Below are 23,666 nucleotides of genomic sequence, written 5' to 3'. Positions count from 1 at the left end.
AAGAAGTGCTATATATATTATTGGCCATCAAGTCCTATTAATCTTTTCACTAAGATTGCTCTGAAGTGCATTTCTTCTATCCCCACTGTCACTGTTTCAGTTTATACTTTCAGATTTTAACAGTCACATTTACTCACTTGTCAAACAAATGTATAAATAGGTAGAATAAGAATGAACCAATATTAGATTCTGGGGATAGAAAGGTGGAAAACAGGGGTACCTGGGTGGCTCAGACGGTTAGCGTCCGACTCTTGATTTCAGCTCAGGTCACCATCTCAGGGTTGTGTAATTGAGCCCCATGTCAGGCTCTGAACTGAGCGTGGAGTCTACTTGAGATCCTCTCTCCCTCTCCTCCTCCCTCCTCGCTCTACCCTCCCCCCTTTCCCTCTCTCTTTTCCTCTTAAAAAAAAAAAGAAAGAAAGAAAGAAAAAGAAACATGGAAAACAAATAAAAACCTACAATCTCAACCCTCAATGGGTCTAGGGAAATCCAGAACAAATAAATCAGAAATTACAGTATGACAGGATTAGTGCCATATCAGAGGAATGCACACGTATGCTAAGGGAATATAGAGAAAAAGACTACAAAAAAAGTAGTTTTGATTTCAACTTCCCCCAAAAAAGACTTAGGATGTATTTTCCATATTCCCCCAAAACTATGAATATACTCCTACTGGAGCACTTAACACATCGTATTGTGTCTACGGAATGTCCAGAGCCATCACAACTTTAACATGTCTAAAACGGTCCTCTTAAGTCCCCCACTTGCACCCCTGCTCTCAACCCTGCCTTCACTACATTACGTTCCTTCCCAGTCCTTCCCATGTCAAATGCACCACCATTTGTGCGGTGCCCAAGGGATTGTCTTTGTTTCCCCTTTCCTAACCCCCAACAATGAATCCTCTTAGTTCTAAATATTTCCCAAATCCATCCACTTCTCAACATGCTTATTACCACCTCCATATTCATCTCCCACATGATTACTGGGACAGTTCCCTAAGTGGTCTTCATGCTTCTACTATGGCTCCCTACAACTTTTTTTCCAAACTGAAATCAAAACTATCACTTTAAATAGTGAGATCCTGCTCAAAACACTCCAATGGCTTCCCACTGTACTTAGAATAAAAATCCAAGCTTTTTAAGGTCCTACATAATTTGGCCCCTGCCTTCACTTTTTTTTTTTTTTAAGATTTTATTTATTTATTTGACAGAGAGAGAGACAGCCAGTGAGAGAGGGAACACAAGCCGGGGGAGTGGGAGAGGAAGAAGCAGGCTCCCAGCGGAGCAGGGAGCCGGATGCGGGGCTCGATCCCAGGACCCTGGATCAGGCCCTGAGCCAAAGGTAGACGCTCAACGACTGAGCCACCCACGAACCCCTGCCTTCACTTTCCTAAATAGATCTAGTACTCTCTTTTTCACCCATCAGCTTTATTGGTTTTCTTTCTGTTCCTCCACTGTGCCAATCTCATTCCACTTCAAGGTCTCTGTCCTTGCTTTCCTTCTCTTAGGAACACTCTCTTATCCAGCCCTGTGTATGACTGGCTCCTTCTCTGGTTGAAATGTTAGCAGGTCTTCCCTGACCTCTTACCTAAAGTAGCCTCTCTCCTAGATACTCTTTCATCAGGTTATTTGCACTTAACACTATTTAAAATTGTATCATTTATTTTTTCACTTGTTTATGGTCTGTCTCCCCACTACTAAAATGTAAACTCCAAGAGATCTAGGCTTTTGTCTGGTCACTGTTATATCTCTAATGCCTACAGAAGTGCCCAGCACAAAGCTGGTAGTCAATAGCACATTTTCAAAATAACAAAATTTTGATGATTTGAACAAAGTAGTTTCAAAGATACAGATGGGGTAGAAGCAAATTCAAAGAGGACTAATAAACGAGTTAATGAACAAAAGGAAATAGAAAATGTAGACTTCTTTTAGGAAGTATGATTGTGAGACGAGAAGTACAGCAAAAGGTGGAAGAAGACCACCGTTTTTGAAGGTTACTACAAAGGAGAAAACCTTGTTTCTTAATTCTCTTTATATCAGGACTCCCTTCAGAATTAAACAAAAGCCCTGAGTCCTCTCCTCAGTAAAATAAAAACACATACAGAACTTTACAAAAAATTTCAGGGGGTTGAATAACTCCCTAAAGTTCTTGTGCTCTAGGTTAAGAAGCCCTATAGTATAAACACATCAAAGATTCCTAACACATGGGTTAATGTTAACTAATGGAGAGAGGCCACTGAGCCTCTCTCCAAAGGAACGGCATGTGCACTGTCCTTTGAAACAAGAAAGAGGAAAACAAGGTCAGGTGAAGATTTCGATAAAAAGGGTAGAAATTTGAAGAAGGTCCTGCCTGGTAAAATTTTCATTTTTCATGAAAGATCATGTCCTAAAAAGAAAAAACATCAATCTTAAGCAAAATATCATGCATATAACACATGCTCAAAAAATGTCACCAAATATTTTGATAGAATAATTAAAAATACTGGAGTATTTTATATGGGATTTTGAAATCTTGTTTTCTTTTTATAAAACTGTTTCCCAAAGTTTACATTGACAGATGCTTTGGAGTAGGAAGGAATAGCCCAACAGAAAGATGCAGAAAACCACAAAGTTTTATGAATAATTTTGAGATAGGTTTTTGTATTATAAAAATAAGTGAATAAATGTTTTGGGAATTCACTTCAAACAAAACAGTAAAGACACAACGCTTATTAACCTTACTTATGAAAAAGAAATAATCTCTCCAGTTATCCATCCAATTTTAAGCTCCTTACTTCTCTTCAATCCAGACTATTCTGTAAAGAAATCACTTGTCTTTTTAAAAGAGCATAAAACAATGGCCTTAGGAGAAGTATCATTTATCAAGACCTCTAAGAAACATACGGGGTTAAGGAGTTGTTTTCAAGAGGCTTTCCTAAACTAAAAAATATTAATAATAAACTGATGTTAATTCCATAACTAAGACAAATAGAACTACTTTAGTAACTAGCTCAATTCAAAAGATTATCATGGGGTACATGTATGAGAAAGTCCACAGCAGTGGTTCAGGTTTACCAAAAACTGTAAAAACATTAATAGTAGAGTAGGTAAACACTAAACAACAAACTAACTATAAGCAACAAGGATAAATCTTAAAAACATAACATTGAGTAAAGAAGCAAACTAGAAAGGAATACTTACTACAATTCCATTTACATAAAGTTCAAAAACAAGCCAAACTAGAATGTGCATGTTCACATACAAAGATGGTGAAACTCTAAGGAAAAGCGAGGAAGTGGTTATCAGAGAAATCAGAATGGTGGCTACATCTGCGAAGAAGAGGGAGCATGTGATGAGAAAAGAGAATGAATAACACCCGCTCAAACTGTCTCTGTATATGGAATACTCTAAAAGCAAATTACCCTAAAACTGATCTAACCAACTAAAAAAGAAGACAAAAAAGGAGCCAACGGAATCTCTACATCTGATTATACGCTGGACTATAAGCAGTGATTTTTTTCAGATAATAAACAATATAAGATATATTTTGGAAGCTGCCATTAAATAATGCCAAAGTTTATTGTTTACAATAAATATTTCATTAATATACCTTCCTAATTTATTTCTCACTAATTAAAATTGAATGGTTTAGTTCCTTGAGCAATTAAGATACAAACAAGAATCAGTTTTATCCTGAAGGCAGATTTTGAATGTGACACTTCCCATTTATGTTTATAACTAACGTAGTTTCTTCTAGTTATAAACCAATTATTATTCTATTTATTTCCTTACAGGTCAAAAAAGGGGGAAGGGGTACTTTAAGTGCTGAAAACCAGTGGAGGAAATTTAAAACAACGAATATCCTGCGATACAAGGGCCTGGAATGGAAGATGGAAAACACTGGGGTTATGTCATCTATGCAAATCCTTCTTGAAGCCATGATCCTTGACTTTACTTTAAAAACAAACAATTACAATGTATTCCTATGCGTATTTAGGTATCAGGTCCATAATCGCCGCGGTTATTCAATTTTAGTCTCAAATATTTTTTCAAACAAAAACCAGTTTACCCTGCCTTTCCTGTGTATAATTTCTACTGAAATTACATGAGATTTTCATGCAAATACCTACATAAACTCGGCCCTTCACTTCCCAAAGTCTATAAAGAGGCTTAGAAGTGAGAGGCTGGCAGTCAGGAAGAGCAGGTTGAACTCCCAAATCTCTGACGTCCAAATTCCTCACCTCCACTTCAAGCGTTTCTAAACAGAACAGTCCCCCCAACAACCAAGCGGACAGCTGCGGCAGGAAGCGAAGCGGTCACCATAGGAACTGGGCTCAACCCTGAGCGCCCAAGAAACGACAACAGCGGCAAAGTTTGCTCCTGGAGGGCTTCCCTGGACCGCAACTCTGCCCGCTACCGTCTCTCACAGCCGGTCAAGCAGTAAATTCCCGTCTCAGAGATGACCCACAGACCCTAATCCCCGTCACACCCGCCATGTTGCAGGGCCTTCCGATACAAAAACTGCTTTAACCCAACCCGGCACATCCCTGCTGCCTCTACCTGGAGCTCCGAGTCCCTCCCCGGGTTTCTCGCCCAGTCATCCTCCCCGGCGCTCATCTCGACGACTGGCAGACCTTGGCCTGCGCCAGGGATCCAGGTCCCTCCCCGTCTCCATCCTCCGCCCCTTTCCCCTCCCCTCCGACCCACAAATCGACCTGGCCCCACCCCGGGGGAGGCAGAGGAAGGCGGGACCCGGAGGGAAAGAGGCGGGGGCGGTTAGCGCCCGTCGGCGCCGCCGTCAGCCCCGCCCTCACGCTCTGTACCTGAGGGGGGCTCGTCCTCCACCTCCCCGGCGCCTTAGCTCCGCTTCCGTCCCGCGAGCCCCCAGTTCCCGTGCGCACGCGTACCTGGCTCGACCCTCCCTCTCGCGGGGACTACAAGCCGTGCGTGCGCACCCACGCACGTAGCGACGCGTACGTCCACCTGTCCGCCTTACAGGGCGCGTAGTAGAGGCCTCTTCCTGGTCCATCCGCGCCGCGCAGGCGTACGCCCACGCAGCGCTTAGAAGTCCCACCCGAGCGTCCCGTCTCCTAGTAACCAGCCGCTGTCCCCCTTCTTCACCACTTAATTCTTATTCCCTGTTTGCGGCTGCCGCACTTGCATAGAACACACATGCGCAGGGCTGGATCTCCTCCTGCCGCCTTCTCTCGGCTCTAGAACACCTGCTGCTTCGCTCTTGCAGCTTTGTGGCATTTTTTTTCCTAGGATACGGTACCGTTTTGGACCTACGTTCATGAACTCGTTACTCCCCAGAGCTGCTTTTGGGCACTGGGCGGTTGCTGAGCTCTACCTGCCGTAGCCAGGAGCTGGTTTTCAGAGAGTATCGCAGATCGGGTTCTGTTGCTGCATCCCCTCGGAAGAGAGCAGTTCTGTTCGGGTAAGCGCCTGCAGCCTGGGGAGCCAGCGGACCCACGACCCGGTCAACTCTGCATGATTCAGTCATGGCTGAATCGTGAAGTGGCAGGACTAACAATGAAAAGGCGCTGATTCCTGACTGGTATTCCTTCTCCACATGCCAGTTCTTCTCCAAGACCCCTTTCCAGAAAAACAAAGTGGAAAGGGTATACTATCTCACTTGATATTTAATACTGTATCGATTGTTTGCCTGTTTAATGCCATTTACATTTGTCTTCTCCCGAGTAGGAGCCTTCAGTCTTGGAATACTCCTTTAATTTAACCAGGTGTAATATTTTTGGCAATCCAACTATGTTAAAATTAACCACATTACCTAAAAGTGAAGATATTAGCTTTTTGGTGAAAAAGAATGAGGACTGCATTACTCTGCCAAATTTTAGGAGCCCGGCTTGAAAAGAAATACTGTTTTTTAACATTTCTTAATATTAAATATACTGTCTTAAAGAATCCAAGGGCTTCTGAATTCTAAGGGCTTTATCTGCTTGTCTTTTCCTACAGGTGAAATAGGTAACTAGATTTTTATAGCTGTTCTCTGATGATCTTGATAGAGTTTGCACCTCTGTATTTCAAAAGTAATTTCATATTTGAAGAGACTAACAATTCCTGTTTTTGCCAGGTGAGTACTCCTCCCCCCCAATATATTATTGGCAGTTATAAACACATGTTAGAACAAATTTCTTCGTACAAGTACATTTAATTATAAGTGCCATGTTTTCCCCATCTCTGCTCTGATTTCACCATTGTTTGTGCCATTACATCTAGTTTGTAGCATTTATTTTCAGCTATCATATACTTTGTAAGTATAGCTAGACTAAAGACTTAACTTGAGTGTTCCTGTTGTTTTAAACAAAAAGTCAGAGGTCCCAAGAGGTACCTTTCCTCTGAAATATAATTATGCCTAATTGATAAAATAAGTTAAAAAGAAACATGAACTGGAGTGCCTGCCTGGCTCAGTTGGTAGAGCACGCGACTCTTGCTTTTGGGGTTGTGAATCCAAGCCCCGCGTTGGATGTAGAGCTTACTTAAAAATACTTTAAAATGGGGGCGCCTGGGTGGTTCAGTTGGTTAAGTGTCTGCCTTTAGCTCAGATCATGATCTCAGGGTCCTGGGCCAGTGTGGGGCTCCCTGCTCAGAGCCTGCCTCTCCACCCCCCTCCCAGCCCTTCCCCCCTATCCCCTCTCTCTCTCTCTCTCTCACTCTCTTTCAAATAAATAAATAAAATCTTTTTAAAATTTTTTTTAATTAAAAAAAAACATGAAGCATGAACTCTCAAAGACCATCCTAAAAAGTTATTTTAGGAAAAACAATGTGTAATCTTACTACCTCTTCAGATACTAAGATCATAGTGAATAAAAGGTTCTCATTATCTATCATTATGGAAAAGAAAGGGAAAAATGTAGGAACCTCAAAACTCCCAGAGCTGAAGACTTGGGAGGAAAGAGGGAATTACTAATATGGAAGGTAGAAAATACTTCCCTTAGGGGAAAAATAAGAAAAGCTTAAGCATTTATGTGCACCACCTAGATGTTACTGAAGATTCTTTGGAAAGACTGTAGGAAAAAGGACATTTTAAGGCCAAACCAGAGCAGGAAGATTTTCCTTTCTTTTCCTATTAACGACTTTGTCCCCCAACCCAAGAAAGTGAACCTTTTCTTCCCTCTATGGAAATCCAAAGAGCGGTTAAGTGCTCCATCCTGCCCCAACTAATCCTTTTATAGAACCCGTGCTCTCCCGCTGTGACAAACACTCACGTGTAATTCTAAGGTTCGGGTTTTCTGTTCCCTTAGTTTCCCCCATCATTTCACAAGCTTCACCATGAAAGCCTCTATTTTGGGGTGCCTGGTTGGCTCAGTTGGTTAAGCTTCTGTCTTCTGCTCAGGGCATGATCCTGGACTCCTGGGATCAAGCCCCGAGTCAGGCTCCCTGCTCAGCAGACAGCCTGCTTCTCCCTCTGCGCCTCACCCAACTTGTGCGTGCACACGCGCCCTCTCTCTCTCTCTCTCTCTCTCTCTCTCTCTCTCGCGCGCGCGCGCTCTCTCTCTAATAATAAAATTTAAAAAAAAAAAGAAAAGAAAACCTTTATTTTGTCTTTTTTTCCTTATAACTCCTTGGTCCCCTAAGAAAAAAACTGGGGACTTCAACTGAACATATGTTAAGTTGCTTGATGTTGTTTCACAGCTAACTGGTGCTCTGTTCATTCTAATACATCTTTTGATATACCTTCAAGTTCACTCTTCTTTCCTTTGACGGTGTTAACCCCATCCACGGTATTTTTTATATCAGAATTTTTTTTTCCATCTCTGGAAGTTTAATTCTTTTTAATATCTTCCATTTCTAACCTCATCATGCTCATGCTTTGCTCTACCTTCTTGAAAATATGGAATATATTTAAAATAGCTGTTATTAAAATCATTGTGTACTAATTCTATCACCTATGTCATTTCTGGGTTTGCTTCTATTAACTAATTTTTTTTTCTCCTGCTTATGGGTCGTGTTTTTCTGCTTGTTTTCATGCCTGGTTACTTTTTTTGGCTTCCAGACATTGTAGATTTTACATTGTTGGGTGCTGGAAGTTTTTGTTTTTGTTTTTCTTTAAATATATTTAAGCTTTGTTCTGAAATGTAGTAATGTTACTTGGAAACAGTTGTATCCTTTAGAGCTGCTCTATTGAAAATAGTAACCACTATCTACATGTGGTATTTTGAATTCATATTAATAACATTAGATAAAACTTAAATTATTAATATTAAATAAGATTATATAATATTAAATATTTATATATAATATTAAGTGAGAATATATAATATTAAATATATTTATAAAATGAGATAAAACTTAAAATTTCATTTGCACTATGTACATTTCAAATTCCAAAGCCACATGTGGCTAGTGGCTAGTATAGTGGACAATAGATAGAGAATATTTAAATCACTGAGGAAAGTTCTGTTGGACAGCGATGCTTTAGAAGCTTGCTTTTAAGATTTGTTGGGTCCAAAAGACTCTTTAGGGCCAATCTGGCCCCTTTCTGAGGCCAGTACCTTTTTGAGGACTCTGTTCAATGCCCCATGTGTTAGGAGTTCTCTACACGCAGGCTGGTGGGAACTCCATTCTTGGCCCTGTGGAAGCTCTGCGAACTATTCGGCCTTCTCCTTTTTGATGGTTTTTTCTCAGGCCCCAGTAGTTTCCTTACACATATGTTTCCTGATTAGTACCCAGCCAAAGGATTGTGGGGAATCCTCTGCCGATCTCTGGAGCTCTTCCTTTCATTGCACCTCTCTCCACAAGTTCTAGTGACCTTGGCTTCTACAAACTCTGAACTCCTGTCTTCCCAACTCATTGAAATAACTAGACATACTTTGGGTTCCCCCTCGTTGTGCAGAAGCCTGAAATTTCCAGGCAGTGAGCACTCATAGGGTTCACCTCGTTTATTTCCTTTGTCTCAGGGATTACTCTTTAGCACTGCCTTTTGTGCACTATCTAAAAACCACGTGTTTTGCCTGTTTTATAACAGTGGTTTGCAATTTAAAAATTACTTCAGACTGAGGGAACTGTAAGTGCCTGAGCCCTAAAGCAGAAGAGGGATTGGCATAGCATATACTTAGGAACAGCAATGAGGTAATGGGGCAGAATGAGTGAGAGATAGAAGCTGGAGAGAACAGAATGTTAGCTGGTGTATTAGTCTCCTATTGCTGCTGTAACAATTTACGACAAACTTGGTGGCTTTAAGCAACACGAATATATTATCTTACAGTTCTGGAGGTTAGGAGTCCAAAATGGGTCTCACTAGAGTAAAATTAAGACGTCAGCTGGGCTGTAGTCCTTCTGGGGACTCAGGAAGAATCCATTTTCTTACCTTCCAGCTTCTGCTTTGTTCGGCTCATGGTATCCTTTTATCTTCAAAGCCATCAATGGCCAGTTAGGTCCTTCCCATATTACATCGTTCTATCAGTGACAGTCCCACCTCTCTTTCACTTATGAAGACCCCTGTGATTTCATTGATAACCAGTGATGAGTCCAGGATAATCTCTCCACCTCAAGGTCAGTTGACTGGCAACCTTAATTCCATCGGCAACCTTAATTTCCCCTTGCCATGTGACATATTCACATGTTCTGGGAATTAGGATGTGGACATCTTTGAGAACCATTATTCTGCCTACCACAGCTGGAGACTGAATATATAGACAATTTGGCTTTCACTCTGACATGGAAAGTACCTAGAGCAGAGTGGTGAGCAGAAGATCGATGAGATCTGGCTTATGTTTTAAAAGGCTCATTCCAGATACAGTTTGAAGAACATAACAATGGGAAGGGTTGGGCAAGAATAGAAACAGAAACAGGATTCATTGAAGGACTGGATGTGGAATATGAAATAGGAGCTAAAAATTACTCTACCAGCAATGCACAAGGTTTCCCATCATCCTGTATTCTCCTTAATTCTCCATGTTATTATCCACCTTTCTAGTGTGCCATTCTAATGGTAGTAAACTTGCATTTCTCTGACTCCAGTAAGTTTGAACATCTCTTTATGTACTCATTATATATTAGGGATTCTCCAATCTGTGAATTATGTCTTTCTATCCTTTGCCCATTATTCTCTTGGAGTTCCTATTTTCTTGTTGATTTGTAGTTACTCTTCTTATATTCTAGCTGTAAATCCCGTGTCTGCTTTATATAGCACATCTTCCACTCTCCATCATTTTAACTTTGTTTATAGTTTCTTTATTGAATAGAAGTTCTTAATTGTGAGTAGTCAGGTCCATCTGTTTTCTTACTGTTTAAGCCTTTTAGTTTTTTTTTTTTTTTTTTAAGATTTTATGTATTTATTTAACAGAGAGAGACAGCCAGCGAGAGAGGGAACACAAGCAGGGTGAGGGGGAGAGGAAGAAGCAGGCTCCCAGGAAGAAGCCTGATGTGGGGCTCAATCCCAGAACGCTGGGATCACTCCCTGAGCCGGAGGCAGATGCTTAACAACTGCGCCACCCAGGCGCCCTTAAGCCTTTTAGTTTTTGTTCAAGAAATCTTTCTCCACCCAAGGTGACAAATATATTGTCCTACATTTTTTAATTGCATTTATAGTTCTGTGATTCACATTTATGTCTTTACTGCATTTGGAGTCCACTTTTGTTTGTATATAAAATAGGGATCCTGCTTTATTGTCATCCCCATCATGAGCCGGTATTCACAGTACTATCCTACTAAACTTAGTCTGTTCTATCCCCTTTGTTGTAAGGTGCCACTCTTACCATATGTGAAGTTCCGGCACATAACTAGGTGCAACTTGGAACTCTGTCATGTTCTATTGGTCCTTTATTTGTTCCTGCACCTGTACTAAACTGTACACTTCTTTTTTTACTTTGATTTTGTAGCATATCTTAATGATAAGGCAAGTTTCCTGTTGTGTATGTCCAAATTTATTTGGTTTCTAATGGAACTTTTTCTTCCTTATGCATTCAGGATTTCTTCTTGAATGGCAATCTGAATGCCAGCCCAAAGAGGCCCCAAATACACTTGTTCTCCCTTCATGTCCTCAAGATTCCAGACAAGTTAAGGTGAGACTCAAAGGGCTAAATCTACCCTATTGTATTTGGTTCCTCCTCAATCCCTCTATTAAACTGAAATTTAATGTGCTAGTTGAGAATTCTGTATGTTACCATTGTTTTACCATTGTTGATGTCAAATGCGGTATGTTGTTTTACAGAGTTTTGTTACTATTATTGACCCTTCAACGATGCAGGGGTTGGGGGCACCAAACCCCTGCCCATGCAGTCAAAAATCTACATATATCTATCAACTCCCCAAAAACTGAACTACTAATAGCCCGCTGCTGACTGGAAGCCTTACCAATAATATAAAAAATTAACTTATTTTGTATGTCATGTGTATTATATACTGTATTCTTACGATAAGTAAGCTAGAGAGAAGAAAAGGTTATTAAGAAAATCATAAGAGGAGGGGCGCCTGGGTGGCACAGCGGTTAAAGCGTCTGCCTTCGGCTCAGAGTGTGATCCCAGCGTTATGGGATCGAGCCCCACATCAGGCTCCTCTGCTATGAGCCTGCTTCTTCCTCTCCCACTCCCCCTGCTTGTGTTCCCTCTCTCGCTGGCTGTCTCTATCTCTGTCAAATAAATAAATAAAATCTTAAAAAAAAAAAGAAAAAAAAATCATAAGAGGAAATACATTTACATTATTATGCATATTTATTGAAAAAAATTGGTTGTAAGTGGATGCATGTGGTTCAAACCTGTGTTGATCAAGGGTCAACTGTATATTACTTTTAGCTTTTTCAATATTATCGTTTGAAAAAGTTTTAAACATACAGAAACTTAAGAATAATACACTGAACAATGTTTTATCCTTTCCTACCTAGATTCAACAATTTTTAACATTTTGCACATTTTACTTTCTCTTTATATCTATCTATTGCTAGATAATTTGAAAGCAAGTTGTAGATATGATCCTTTACCCCTATTTCAACACATATCTCCTAAGAACAAGGACATTCAGTAATGTGTGTTCTGTCCACTGCTCCCATACTAGGAACCACTTCAAGGACTCAGCCTTGAGAGACTCTGGATTCCACATTAATAGATGGGTGCTGGCTGTCTGGGTGTCCAGTTTTATAGTTTTAAATCTTGCATTTAGGTCTTTGATACATTTTGAGTTAATTTTTGCATATGGTGTTGGGTAAAGGTCAACTTCATTCTTTTTCAGGTGGGTATCCAGTTTCCCCAGCACCTTTTGTTGAAAAAACTGTCCTTTTCTCCATCAAATGATCTAAGCATCTTTGTCAAAAATCATTTGATCATATATCTGAGGGTTTATTTCTGGGCTCTCTATTCTGTTACATTGGTCTGTACATTTGCTTTTTAGGCCAGTACCACACTCTTTCGATTACTGTAGCCTTCTATTGAGCTTTGAAATCAGGAAGTGTGAGCACTCCAGCTTTGTTAATTCTTTTTCAAGATTATTTTGATTATTTGTGATTCCATATGAATTTTTGGATGGATTTTTCTATTTCTGCAAAAAGTGTCACTGGGATGTTCATAGGGATTGCACTGAATGTGTAGATCATTTTGAGTAATATGGACATCTTAAAATATTAGGTCTTCTAATCCATGAACATGGGATATGTTTTATTTATGTCTTGCTTAATTTCTTTCAGTGGTGTTTTGTAGTTTTCATCATACAAGTATTTCACCTTGGTTAATTCCTAAGTATTTTATTGTTTTATTTATGCTACTGTAGATGGATTTGTTTTCTTAATTTCCTTTGCAGATTATGCATTGTTGGGGAACAGAAATGCAACTTAAAAAATGTTTTTATTTAAATTCAATTTAATTAACATATAGTATATTATTAGTTTCAGTGGTAGAATTTAGTGATTCATCAGTTGCATATAACACCCAGTGCTTATTATATCAAATGCCCTCCTTAATGTCTATCACCTAATTACCCCATCCCCCCAACCACCTCCCCTCCAGCAAACCTCAGTTTCTTTCCTATAGATAAGAGTCTTGTTTGGTTTGCCTCCCTATTTTTATATTATATTATTTTTCCTTCCCTTCCCCTATGTTCATCTGTTTTGTTTCTTAAATTCCACATATGTGTGAAATCATATGGTATTTGTCTTTCTCTGGCTGACTTATTTCACTTAGCATAATACCCTCTAGTTCCGTCCACATTGTTGCAAATGGCAAGATTTCATTTTTTGATGGCTGAGTAATATATAGAGATATATATCTATCTATATCTGTATCTCTCTCTCTCTCTCTCTCTCTCTATATATATATATATACACACACACATACACACCTATACACACACACCACATTTTCTTTATCCATTCATCTGTTGATGGACATCTGGGCTTTTTCCATATTTTGGCTATTGTAGACATTGCTGCTACAAACACTGGAGTGCAGGTGCCCTTTCAAATCACCATGTTTGTATCCTTTGGATAAATATGTAGTAGTGCAGTTCTAGGTCATAGGGTAGCTCTATTTTTAACTTTTTGAGGAACCTCTATACTGTTTTCCAGAGTGGCAGCACCAGCATGCATTTCCACCAACAGTGTAAGAGGGTTCCCTTTCTTCACATCCTTCCCAACATCTGTTGTTTCCTGAGTTGTTCATTTTAGCCATTCTGACAGGTGTGAGGTGGTATCTCATTGTGGTTTTGATTTGTATTTCCCTGATGCTGAGTGATATTGTGCATTTTTTCACGTGTCTGTTAGCCATTTGTATGTCTTCTTTGGAGAAATGTCTGTTCATGTCTTCTGCCCATTTCTTGACTGTATTTTTTGGGTTTTGCGTGTTGAGTTTGATAAAATTGCTATAGATTTTTGGTACTAGCCCTTTATCTCATATGTCATTTGGAAATATCTTCTCCCATTCTATAGGTTGCCTTTTAGTTTTGTTGACTGCTTCCTTTGTTGTGCAAAAGCTTTTTATCCTGATGAAGTCCCAGTAATTCATTTTTGCTTTTGTTTCCCTTGCCTCTAGAGACCTGTCTAGCAAGAAGTTGCTGTGGCCGAGGTCAAAGAGGTAGTTGCCTGTGTTCTCCTCTAGAATTTTGATGGATTCCTTTCTCACATTTAGGTCTTTCATCCCTTTTGAATTTATTTTTGTGTATGGTGTAAGAAAGTAGTCCAATTTCATTCTGCATGTGGCCGTCCAATTTTTCCAACACCATCTGTTGAAAAGTCTGTCATTTTTCCATTAGATATTCTTTCCTACTTTGTCGAAAATTACTTGACTGTAGAGTTGAGGGTCCATTTCTGGGTTCTTTATTCTGTTCCATTCACCTATGTGTCTGTTTTTGTGCCAGTATCAACTGTCTTGATGATTACAGCTTTGTAATACAGGTTAAAGTCCAGAACTGTGATGCCTCCAGCTTTGGTTTTCTCTTTCTTGTCTTTCTTTTCTTCCTTTTCTTTTTCTTTCTTTCTTTCTTTCTTTCTTTCAGATTTATTTATTTACTTGAGAGCGAGAGAGTGCACAAAGGGAAGGGGAGAGAAAGAATCCTTAAGCGGACTCGCCACGAGTGTGGAGCCCAATGCAGGGTGTGATCCTAGGACCCTGAGATCATGACCTGAGCCGAAATCAAGAGTCAGATGCTTAGCTGAGCCACCCAGGCACCCCAGTGTTCTTTTTCAACATTACTTTGGCTATTTGGGGTCTTTTTTGGTTCCATACAAATTTTAGAATTGTTTGTTCCAGCTCTGTGAAAAATGCTGGTGGTATTTTGATAGTAATTGCATTGAATATGTAGATTGCTTTGGGTAGCATAGACATTTTTAACAATATTTGTTCTTCCAGTCCATGAGCATGAAATGTTTTTCCATTTCTTTGTATCTTCCTCACTATCTTTCATGAGTATTCTATAGTTTTCAAAGTATAGATCTTTTAACTCTTTGGTTAAGTTTATTTCGAGGTATCTTGTGATTTTTGGTGCAGTTGTGAACAGGATCAATTCTCTGGTTTCTCTTTCTGCTACTTTATTCTTAGTGTATAGAAATGCAACAGATTTCTGTGCGTTGATTTTATATCCTACAACTTTGCTGAATTCCTGTATCAGTTCTAGCAATTTTTTGGTGGAATCTTTTGGGTTTTCCACATAAAGTATCATGACATTTGTGAAGAGTGACTGTTTGACTTCTTTGCCAATTTAGGTGCATTTTATTTCTTTTTGTTGTCTGTTTGCTGAGGCTAGGACTTCCAGTACTATGTTGAACAACAGTGGTGAGAGTGGCTATCCCTGTCATGTTCCTAACCTTAGGGGAAAAGCTCTGTTTTTCCCCGTTGAGGATGATTTTGCTGTGGGTTTTTCATAGATGGCTTTTATGATACTGAGGTATGTTCCCTCTATCCCTACACAGTGGAGAGTTTTTATCGAGGAAGCATGTTATATTTTGTCAAATGCTTTTTCTGCATCTATAGAGAGGACCATACAGTTCTTATCCTTTCTTTTATTAATGTGTTCTTTAATCACATTGATTGATTTGCAGATGTTGAACCACCCCTGCAGCTCAGGAATAAATCCCACTTGGTCATGGTGAATAATCCTTTTAATGTACTGTTGGATCCTATTAGCTGGTATCCTGGTAAAAATTTTTGCATCCATGTTCATCAGGGACTTTGGCCTGTAATTCTCCTTTTTAGTGCGGTCTTTGTCTGGTTTTGGGATCAAGGTAATGCTAGCCTCATAGAGTTTGGAAGCTTTCCTTCCATTTCTATTTTTTGAAACCGCTTCAGAAGAATAGGTGTTAATTCTTCCTTAAATGTTTGGTAGAATTACCCTGGGAAGCCATCCAGCTCAGGACTCTTGTTTGTTGGGAGATTTTTGATTACTGACTCAACTTCTTTGCTGATTATGGGTCTGTTCAGGTTTTCTATTTCTTCCTGTTTTAGTTTTGGTAGTTTATATGTTTCTAGGAATTTATCCATTTCTTCCAGATTGCCTAATTTATTGGTATATAATTGTTCCTACTATTCTCTTATAATTGTTTATATTTCTTCAGTGTTGGTTGTGATTTCTCCTCTTTCATTCATGATTTTATTTATTTGAGTCCTTTCTCTTTTCTTTTTGATAAGTCTGGGTAGGGATTTATCAATCTTGTTAATTCTTTCAAAGAATCAGCTCCTGGTTTTGTTAATCTGTTCTAGTTCTTTGATTTCTATATCTTTGATTTCTGCTCTCCCTTCTCCTGCTGGATGTAGGGTTTATTTGCTGATTTTTTTCCCAGCTCCTTTAGGTGTAAGGTTAGTTTGTGTATTTGAGTCTTTTCTGCTTCTTGAGGAAGTCCTGTATTGCTATATAGTTCCCTCGTAGGACCACCTTTGCTGCATCTCAAAGGTTTTGAACTGTCGTGTCTTCATTTTCATTTGCTTCCATGTATTTTTAAAAATTCTTCTTTAATTTCCTGGTTGACCCATTCACTGTTTAGCAGGATGTTCTTTAACCTCCATGGATTTGTGGTCCTTCCAAATTTCTTCTTGTGGTTGACTTCAAGTTTCATAGCTTTGTGGTCTGAAAATATGCATGGTATGATCTCACTCTTTTGGTACTAGTTGAGACCTGATTTGTGACCCAGTATGTGATCTGCTCTGGAGAATGTTCCATGTGCACTTGAGAAGAATGTGTATTCTGCTGCTTTAGGATGAAATGCTCTGGATATATCTGTGAAGTCCATCTGGTCCAGTGTGTCATTCAAAGCCCTAGTTTCCTTGTTGATTATCTGCTTAGATTATCTGTCCATTGTATTCAGTAGGGTGTTAAAGTCCCCACTATTATTGTATTATTACCAATGAGTTTCTTTAATTTTGTCATTAATTGATTTACACATTTGGCTGCTCCCTAGTTAGAGGCCTAAATATTTACAACTGTTACATCTTCTTGTTGGTTGGACCCTTTTATTATGATATAGTGTCCCTCTTCATCTCTTATTACAGTCTTTGGTTTAAAATCTAGTTTGTCTGAAATAAGGATGGCTACTCTAGCTTTCTTTTGATGTCCATTAACATGATAAATGGTTCTCCACCCCCTCACTTTCCATCTGGAGGTGTCTTTGGAACTAAAATGAGTCTCCTGTAAACAGCACATGATGCATCTTGTTTTTTTACCCATCCTGAGACCTTATGTCTTTTGATAGGAGCATTTAGTTCATTTATATTCAGAGTAATTACTGAAAGGTATGAATTTAGTGCCATTGTATTACGTGTGAAGTCGCTGTTCCTGTAGATTGTCTCTTTTCCTTGTTGGTCTTTGTTACTTTTGGGCGCTCTCTCTGCTCAAAAGGTCCTCTTTAATATTTCTTGTAGAGCTGGTTTAGTGTTCACAAATTCCTGTAGGGTTTTTTGTTGTTGTTGTTTTGTTTTGTTTTGTTTTGTTTTTGTTTTTGTTTTTTGTTTTTTGTCTTGGTAACTTCGTCTTATCTTCTACTCTGAATGACAGCCTTGCTGGATAAAGTATTCTTAGCTGGAAATGCAACTGACTTTTGTGTGCTGACTGCATCCTGCAATTTTGCCGAATTCATTTATTAGTTCCAGTCATTTTTTTGTGTGTGTGGAATCTTTAGAGTTTTCTGCATATAAGATCATATCATCTGTCAACAAAAGTAATTTCACTTCTTCCTTTCCAATTTGTATGCCTTTTATTTCTTTTTGCTCTGGCTAGAACTTCCAGTACTATGTTGAATAGAAGTGGTGAAAATGGGCATTCTTGCCTTATTCCTGATCTTAAAGGAAAAGCTTTCTCCACTGAGTATGATATTTGCTGTGGGTTTTTCATATATGGCATTTATTATGTTAAGGTATTTTCCTTCCTTTTCTCCTTTGTTGGTTTTATCATGAAAGTTTGTTGAATTTTTATCAGATGTTTTTCTGCCTCAATTGAAATGATTGTGATTCTTTTCCTTCATTCTGTAATGTGATATATTGATCAATTTTCATATATTGAACCTTTCTTGCATTCTAGGTATAAACCCATTTGGTCTGAGTGTATAATCCTTTTAATACTTCGCTGAATTCAGTTTGTTAGTATTTTGTCGAGGATTTTTATATTGATGTGCATTAGGAATATTAGTCTACAGGTTTGTTTGTTTTCTTGTAGTGTCTTGGCCTGGCTTTTGTATCAAGGTAATGCTGGCCTCACAGAATGAGTTAAGAAGTATTCCTTCCTCTTCAATTTTTGGAAAAGTTTGAAAAATATTGCTATTAACTCTTTAAATATCGGTAGAATTCACCAGTGATGCCATCTGGTCCTGGGCTTTTCTTTGTTAGGAGTTTTTTGATTACTGATTCAATCTCCTTACTAGTCATTGGTCTATTCAGATTTTCTGTTTCTCCATGACAGTCTTGGTAGGTTTTGTATTTCTGGAATTAGTCCATTTCTGCTAGGATACCAATTTGTTGGCATACAACTTTTGAGAGCACTCTCTTATAAATCCTTTTTTATTTCTGTAGAATCAGTAGTAATGCCCCACTTTCATTTCTGATTTTAATAATTTGATTCTTCTCTTTTTTTCTTAGTCCATCTAGCTAAAGTTTGATCAATTTTGTTGATCTTTTTAAGAACCACTTTTGGTTTCATTGTTTTTTCTGTTATTTTTCTATTTTCTATTTTATTCATCTCTGCTCTAATCTTTATTATTTCCTTCCTTCTGCTAACTATGAGTACAATTTGTTCTTCTTTTTCTAGTTCCTTAAGTTACAAAGTTATATTGATGATTTGAGATCTGTCTTGTTTTGTTAATGTGTTTATAGCTATAAATTTCACCCTTAGCATTGATTTAGCTGCATCCCATAAGTTTTGAATGCTCTAACTTTGTTCAAATTCATCTCTATAAGTATTTTCTAATTTCCCTTGTGATTTCTTTGGCCCATTGGTTGTTAAAGAGTGTGTTAATTTGCATAGATTTGTGAATTTTCCTGTTTTACTTCTGTTATTGATTTCTACCTTCATTATGTTGTGGTCAGAGAAGATACCTTATATGATATCTATCTTTTAAAATCAGTTGAGACTGGGGTTGCCTGGGTAGCTCAGTTGGTTAAGCAGCAAGCTCTTGATTTCGGCGCAGGTCATGGTCTCAAGGTCCTGGGATCAAGCCCCGCATCAGGCTCCCACACTCAGTGGGAAATCTGCTTGAGGATTCTCTCACTCCCTTTTCCGAAGCACATTTGCTCTTTCTCTCTCTCTCAAAAACCAAATTTTTAAAATAAATAAGTAAAATAAAATAAATTGAGACTTAATTTGTGGCCTAACTTATAGTCTATCCTGGAAAATGTCCCATGTGCACTGGAGGATGTGTATGCTGTTGTTGAGTAGAGTGTTCTGTAAATGTTTGTTAAATCTAGTTGGTTTAATTTATTAAGTCTTCTCTTTCCTCACCTAACCTCTGTCTAGTTGTTCTATGCATTATTGAGAGTGGAGTATTGAAGTCTCCAACTATTATTATAGAAGTGTCTATTTCTCCCTTCAATTCTCTATTTGCTTTGTATATTTTGATGGTGTGTTAGTAGGTGGGTAAATGTTTACAGTTGTTTGGGCATCTTTATTTTTGGCAGAACATCTAGTAGAATGGCCTTTGGTAATTATTTCTTTAAGCCATTAATAATTTATGAAAAGTTTTTGATAGCAAAAATGATATAAAGGACTAAGTAGAGAAGTTCTATTATTTTCTGAAATGTGATAAAGCATAAAATCTGGTAAATTCCTTTTTAAAAAGACTTTCAGAGAATCTGTAGAACCTGCAAATTCTCCCACAAAGAAAATGTGAACACAGAGATGGAAGGCAATTTTTTTTTATATTTTTAGCATCACCATCATGATGTTTCATGAAAAGAAGCATTGCCATGAGATTAGTTGAAATTCCCACTGTATTCACTTGTTATTATTTCTTTTCCAAGCAATCAAGTTGAAGAAACGTTTCCACTACTTAAAGAGGTACCTGCGAACTATATTTACTCGACCATCCCAATGGGGTTTTCCCTTAGTAAATCTGCTACTCAGGTATCTGCTCTGCATATGGATTCAAAAGTGGATGATCATTTGATGCAAGGGACTGAGAAAACCAAGTTGGAACCAGTGACTCAATTATTTCAAAACACCAAGAAAATAAGATTAGAAGACACAAACCAAGAACACTTTACAAGAAGTAAAGAGATTGGCTCGGGAACTCTTTCAGAGAAAACCTTGGGTTCTGTGGTATATGTTAAAGAAAGTGATGGAATAGAAATGACAGATGTGGAATGAAGTTATTTGTACATACTGCCAAAGAAACCGGAATTTGCTTTTGACTAAGTGAGCATGTTGAATGAGAACTTAACCTTATTAGGAAAACCTAACAAAATGAAGGAAGACAATTGCTTATTTTTCACTATTTATGAATCACGTTAGACTGCACTTTTTTGATACATATTCAAAAAAGTTAATGTTGTAGGGAAAAAATTTTTTTCCAAAATTCAAAGCAAAATTCTTTGGTATTACATTCTATCCTTGTCAAAAATCAGAATTTTTGAATAACAGTATTTAAATGGTACCAAAATATTTTAATTATAATGTATTTCTTTAACAAGTGATCAAAAAACAGTGCCCAAACAATTTGACATCTGTATTTCACACTACTTGTGGTGTACTGATTTTGTAAGATTTCTAGTTAGGGATTTTGCTTTAGGGTACTTTATCTTGCTGCATTTTTGCATTTCTGTTCTATAAAACATCACTTCAGGTAAACTCTGCATAAGACCAGTAAATTACATACCTTGAGAAGCATTTCACATTTTAAATCATCCTTTTAAAACTGTTTTCCCCCACATTGAATTCATTTCAAAATTACAAACTAGTTATTTCCAAGTGTAATAGTTTATCTTATAGATACTACCATTTTATACTACCAATATTTAATATAAGAAAATACCTAGTGTTAAAAAAATTCTTGTTTTATATATATCAGTTTGCCATTCTTACTGAAATGTCTAGTAGTTCGAGACAGCAGTATTGTCCCAAGTATTGTGAGATGAAATTAAAACCATTTTGTGTGTGGACATATAGTGACCTGTAACTATATTATTTAGGTTTAGAACATTTTCCTGTACTTTAAGATTTATTGGCTATTTCTAATGCCCAATTGTGAGTAATCTCCATAATATTCATAAAAACAAAGATGAAAAGGCATCTTCTTTTAGGGGAAGCAATATTTTAGAAATCAGAAAAATACAAGTGTAATATGTTTGTAGGGAATATTGAGCTTAGAGCTAAATAAAATTGTTGAATGGGACATCAGCCAATAGGATGATGCTTTTTATCATTTATAGAACATAATTCTTTGGGAAAGGAAAAAACTCAAGTCTTTCATTTGTTCACCTAACCTGGCACTGTGGTTGTTGCTGGGGATATAGTAGTGAATAAAATAGCCACTGCCATCATAGTGTTTACTGTCTGTCTTCCAGGGAAGATAGAACATCAGACAGTAATTATATAAGATACAAATTATGATGTGCCATGAAGAAAAAGTAAAATGTTCAGAGGGACAGGACACATAACACATAAACTTGATTTTTAATTGTGGGAACTCGGAAGTTTTCTCTAAGGTCATGTTATTTATAGCTTTTGTAGTGACACAGTTGTCCAAGTAAGATGATGGTTAATGGTCAAGGTCTTGAGAAAGGGATAGAGTCCTGGTGAAGGTTAGCAGGACAGAATGATGGTTTGAAAGTGAGAAGTGAGGAAAAAGAAAGGAATTCTAGCTAAAAAGACTATGCATGGAGGTTCTCTGGGGAAAAGACTGAACTTAGGAGCATGGTTTTGGGACATAACCCAGTTTCCAAGGCAAGTAGACAGCTATATGTATGGAACTGAAAATACGAATTTTGAAGTTGTATACAGAAATGGTATTGAAAGCCTTGGGAATGAATGAGATTGCTTAAGATAAATGTATAGTGTGAGCTAAAGTCCTGAGGAACTCAAACATTTAGAAGCTAGTCAGCATGGGGGAGCTAGCAAAGGGAACTGAGGAGTTGGCAGTGAGATGGTAGAAAACTAAGACAAGATAATGTCAAGATTGCCCACAGTAGTTGTTACAGTGGAGGTAGTCAACTGAAAGGCCAGACAAGGGTAGAAAGGTCCATTGAATCTAGCAATATGAAATGTTACAGTAACCTTAGCAAAAACCACTCTCTCTTTTTTTTTTTTTTAACAGGGGCTTGGCTTAGTTACAGCTTTGTTTTTCATCTCCATGAGTGTCAAACACAACATTTGATAGTCATGTTGGATGCTGAATTTGGGATGACCTTTCATTGTGCTTGATGCCTCCTGCATTGCAGGATGTGAAATACAGTAGCACACACCAGTCATTGAGACTATAAAAAATGCAAACATTAATTACCCTCACTGAGAACCATTGCTGCTAAGACAACAGAAAATTGGAATACCCAAATCCAATCTAAGCCATAGTTTTAGCAGCATACTCAAGAAGGGAAATCCACAAAGACTTCCTGAAAGAGGTGGGATGGAACAAGTTTAATAAGCACAACAACTTCACTTAGGTGTTTTGGGAGAATCCTACAAGCGGTATCTTAAAGAGACTACTTTTCAGAATTCTGTTGTTTCTAATAAGATAGTAAATGCCCCATATAAAAAAGTGTAGTTCAGCAAAAATAAGGATTTTAGGAGACTTTAAATACAACATATCCATAAAATAAGGATTATACATGCATTATACCTATTATACATGCATTGGTATTGCATCTATTGGTGTTGTCATGGATGCTAACAATAAAAGCTTTCATTGATTGAGTTAGTGTGTGACTGTCTTAATTAGGACTCCCTAGAAGCTGCCTGAGACAGGGATTCAGGTGGACATGATATTTGAGAGTGTGCTCTTGAGGAAAAGCATGTAACGAAGTGAAGGAAGCAAGATAGGGAAACAGGAGTCAGCTAAGGATGAGAGCTCAGATAAATTCTTGGCCTGATCCACAGGGTGCTCTAGAAGGACCAGACAGCACAGTTTGTCCCATTACTCACTTTGAGGCAAAGGGTAAGATTATTGTACCGCCTGCCAGTCTGGCCTTGGTTGCCACCGCAAAGCCAAAGAGGGAGGCTGGAGGAGCAGGGAAGTAGCATGAATCACTCAGGTGTCTCTGGCCACAACAGCTCCTACACCCACAGCAGCTGAAGAATAGATGCATGGATTAAGGGTAAAGGGACATTGGGGGGGGGGGGGATAACAGTCTTTATTACAGTGTCAGACACCTAACATATATTATTTTCCTTTTACTTTTAAACAATGTCAAATTTACAGAAAAGTTGCTAGTACAAGGCCTTTCCCTCTCCCCACAACCGTTTGAGAATACATAACTGACTTCATTCTTCATCAGCCCTGAATACTTTCTTTAATGATTTAAAGAATTTCATTTATTCTTTATTTCTATTTTTAATGGAAATATAATTGACATATGACATTGTATTAGTTTTAGGTGTACAACATAATGATTTTATATATGTATACAATGCAAAACAACACAATAAGTTAACATCCATCACCACACAGTTACAATTTTTTTTTCTGTGATGAGAACTTTTAAGATCTCTCAGCACCTTTTAAATATAAGACAATATTGTTAAGTATAGACACCGTGCTGCACATTAGATCCCCAGGACTTATTTATCTTATAACTGGAAGTTTATACCTTTGACCACCTTGACCCATTTCACCCC

The 23,666-nt window shown here is 38.1% G+C and overlaps 2 protein-coding genes across 4 annotated transcripts in view; one reads left to right on the top strand and one right to left on the bottom strand.

Annotated features, from left to right (window-relative positions):
- TSGA10 (testis specific 10) overlaps positions 1-4,881 on the bottom strand; it is a 147,903-nt gene extending 143,022 nt beyond the window's left edge. The window contains exon 1 of one of the 2 annotated variants that reach the window (XM_048222744.2): positions 4,802-4,881. Coding sequence is in view for 1 of the 2 variants with exons in the window: in XM_026487566.4 (XP_026343351.1) it covers positions 4,539-4,595 (57 nt within the window). In the remaining variant the exon portion in view is untranslated. Of the gene's footprint in view, positions 1-4,538; positions 4,658-4,801 lie in introns of those variants that run through there. The other variant, XM_026487566.4, reaches the window with a different exon arrangement.
- Positions 4,865-22,743, top strand: CUNH2orf15 (chromosome unknown C2orf15 homolog). 2 transcript variants are annotated; one of them, XM_057309253.1, is made up of 5 exons: positions 4,944-5,415; positions 5,952-6,069; positions 10,908-11,002; positions 13,955-13,996; positions 19,859-20,358. In XM_057309253.1, exons 2-5 carry the CDS (start codon positions 5,989-5,991, stop codon positions 20,202-20,204), a joined length of 564 nt encoding a protein of 187 aa, XP_057165236.1. In that variant the 5' UTR covers positions 4,944-5,415; positions 5,952-5,988; the 3' UTR covers positions 20,205-20,358. The 2 variants fall into 2 exon arrangements, with proteins under 2 accessions (XP_026343379.1, XP_057165236.1); XM_026487594.4 differs by lacking the exon at positions 13,955-13,996 and having other exon boundaries at positions 4,865-5,415; positions 19,859-22,743.
- Positions 22,744-23,666: the final 923 nt, after the last annotated feature.

This window comes from Ursus arctos, unplaced genomic scaffold (assembly GCF_023065955.2).
Source record: "Ursus arctos isolate Adak ecotype North America unplaced genomic scaffold, UrsArc2.0 scaffold_8, whole genome shotgun sequence".
Lineage (NCBI taxonomy): Eukaryota > Metazoa > Chordata > Mammalia > Carnivora > Ursidae > Ursus > Ursus arctos.
Note: the sequence above shows the minus strand (reverse complement) of the source record. Positions and strands in the feature narration are given on the sequence as shown.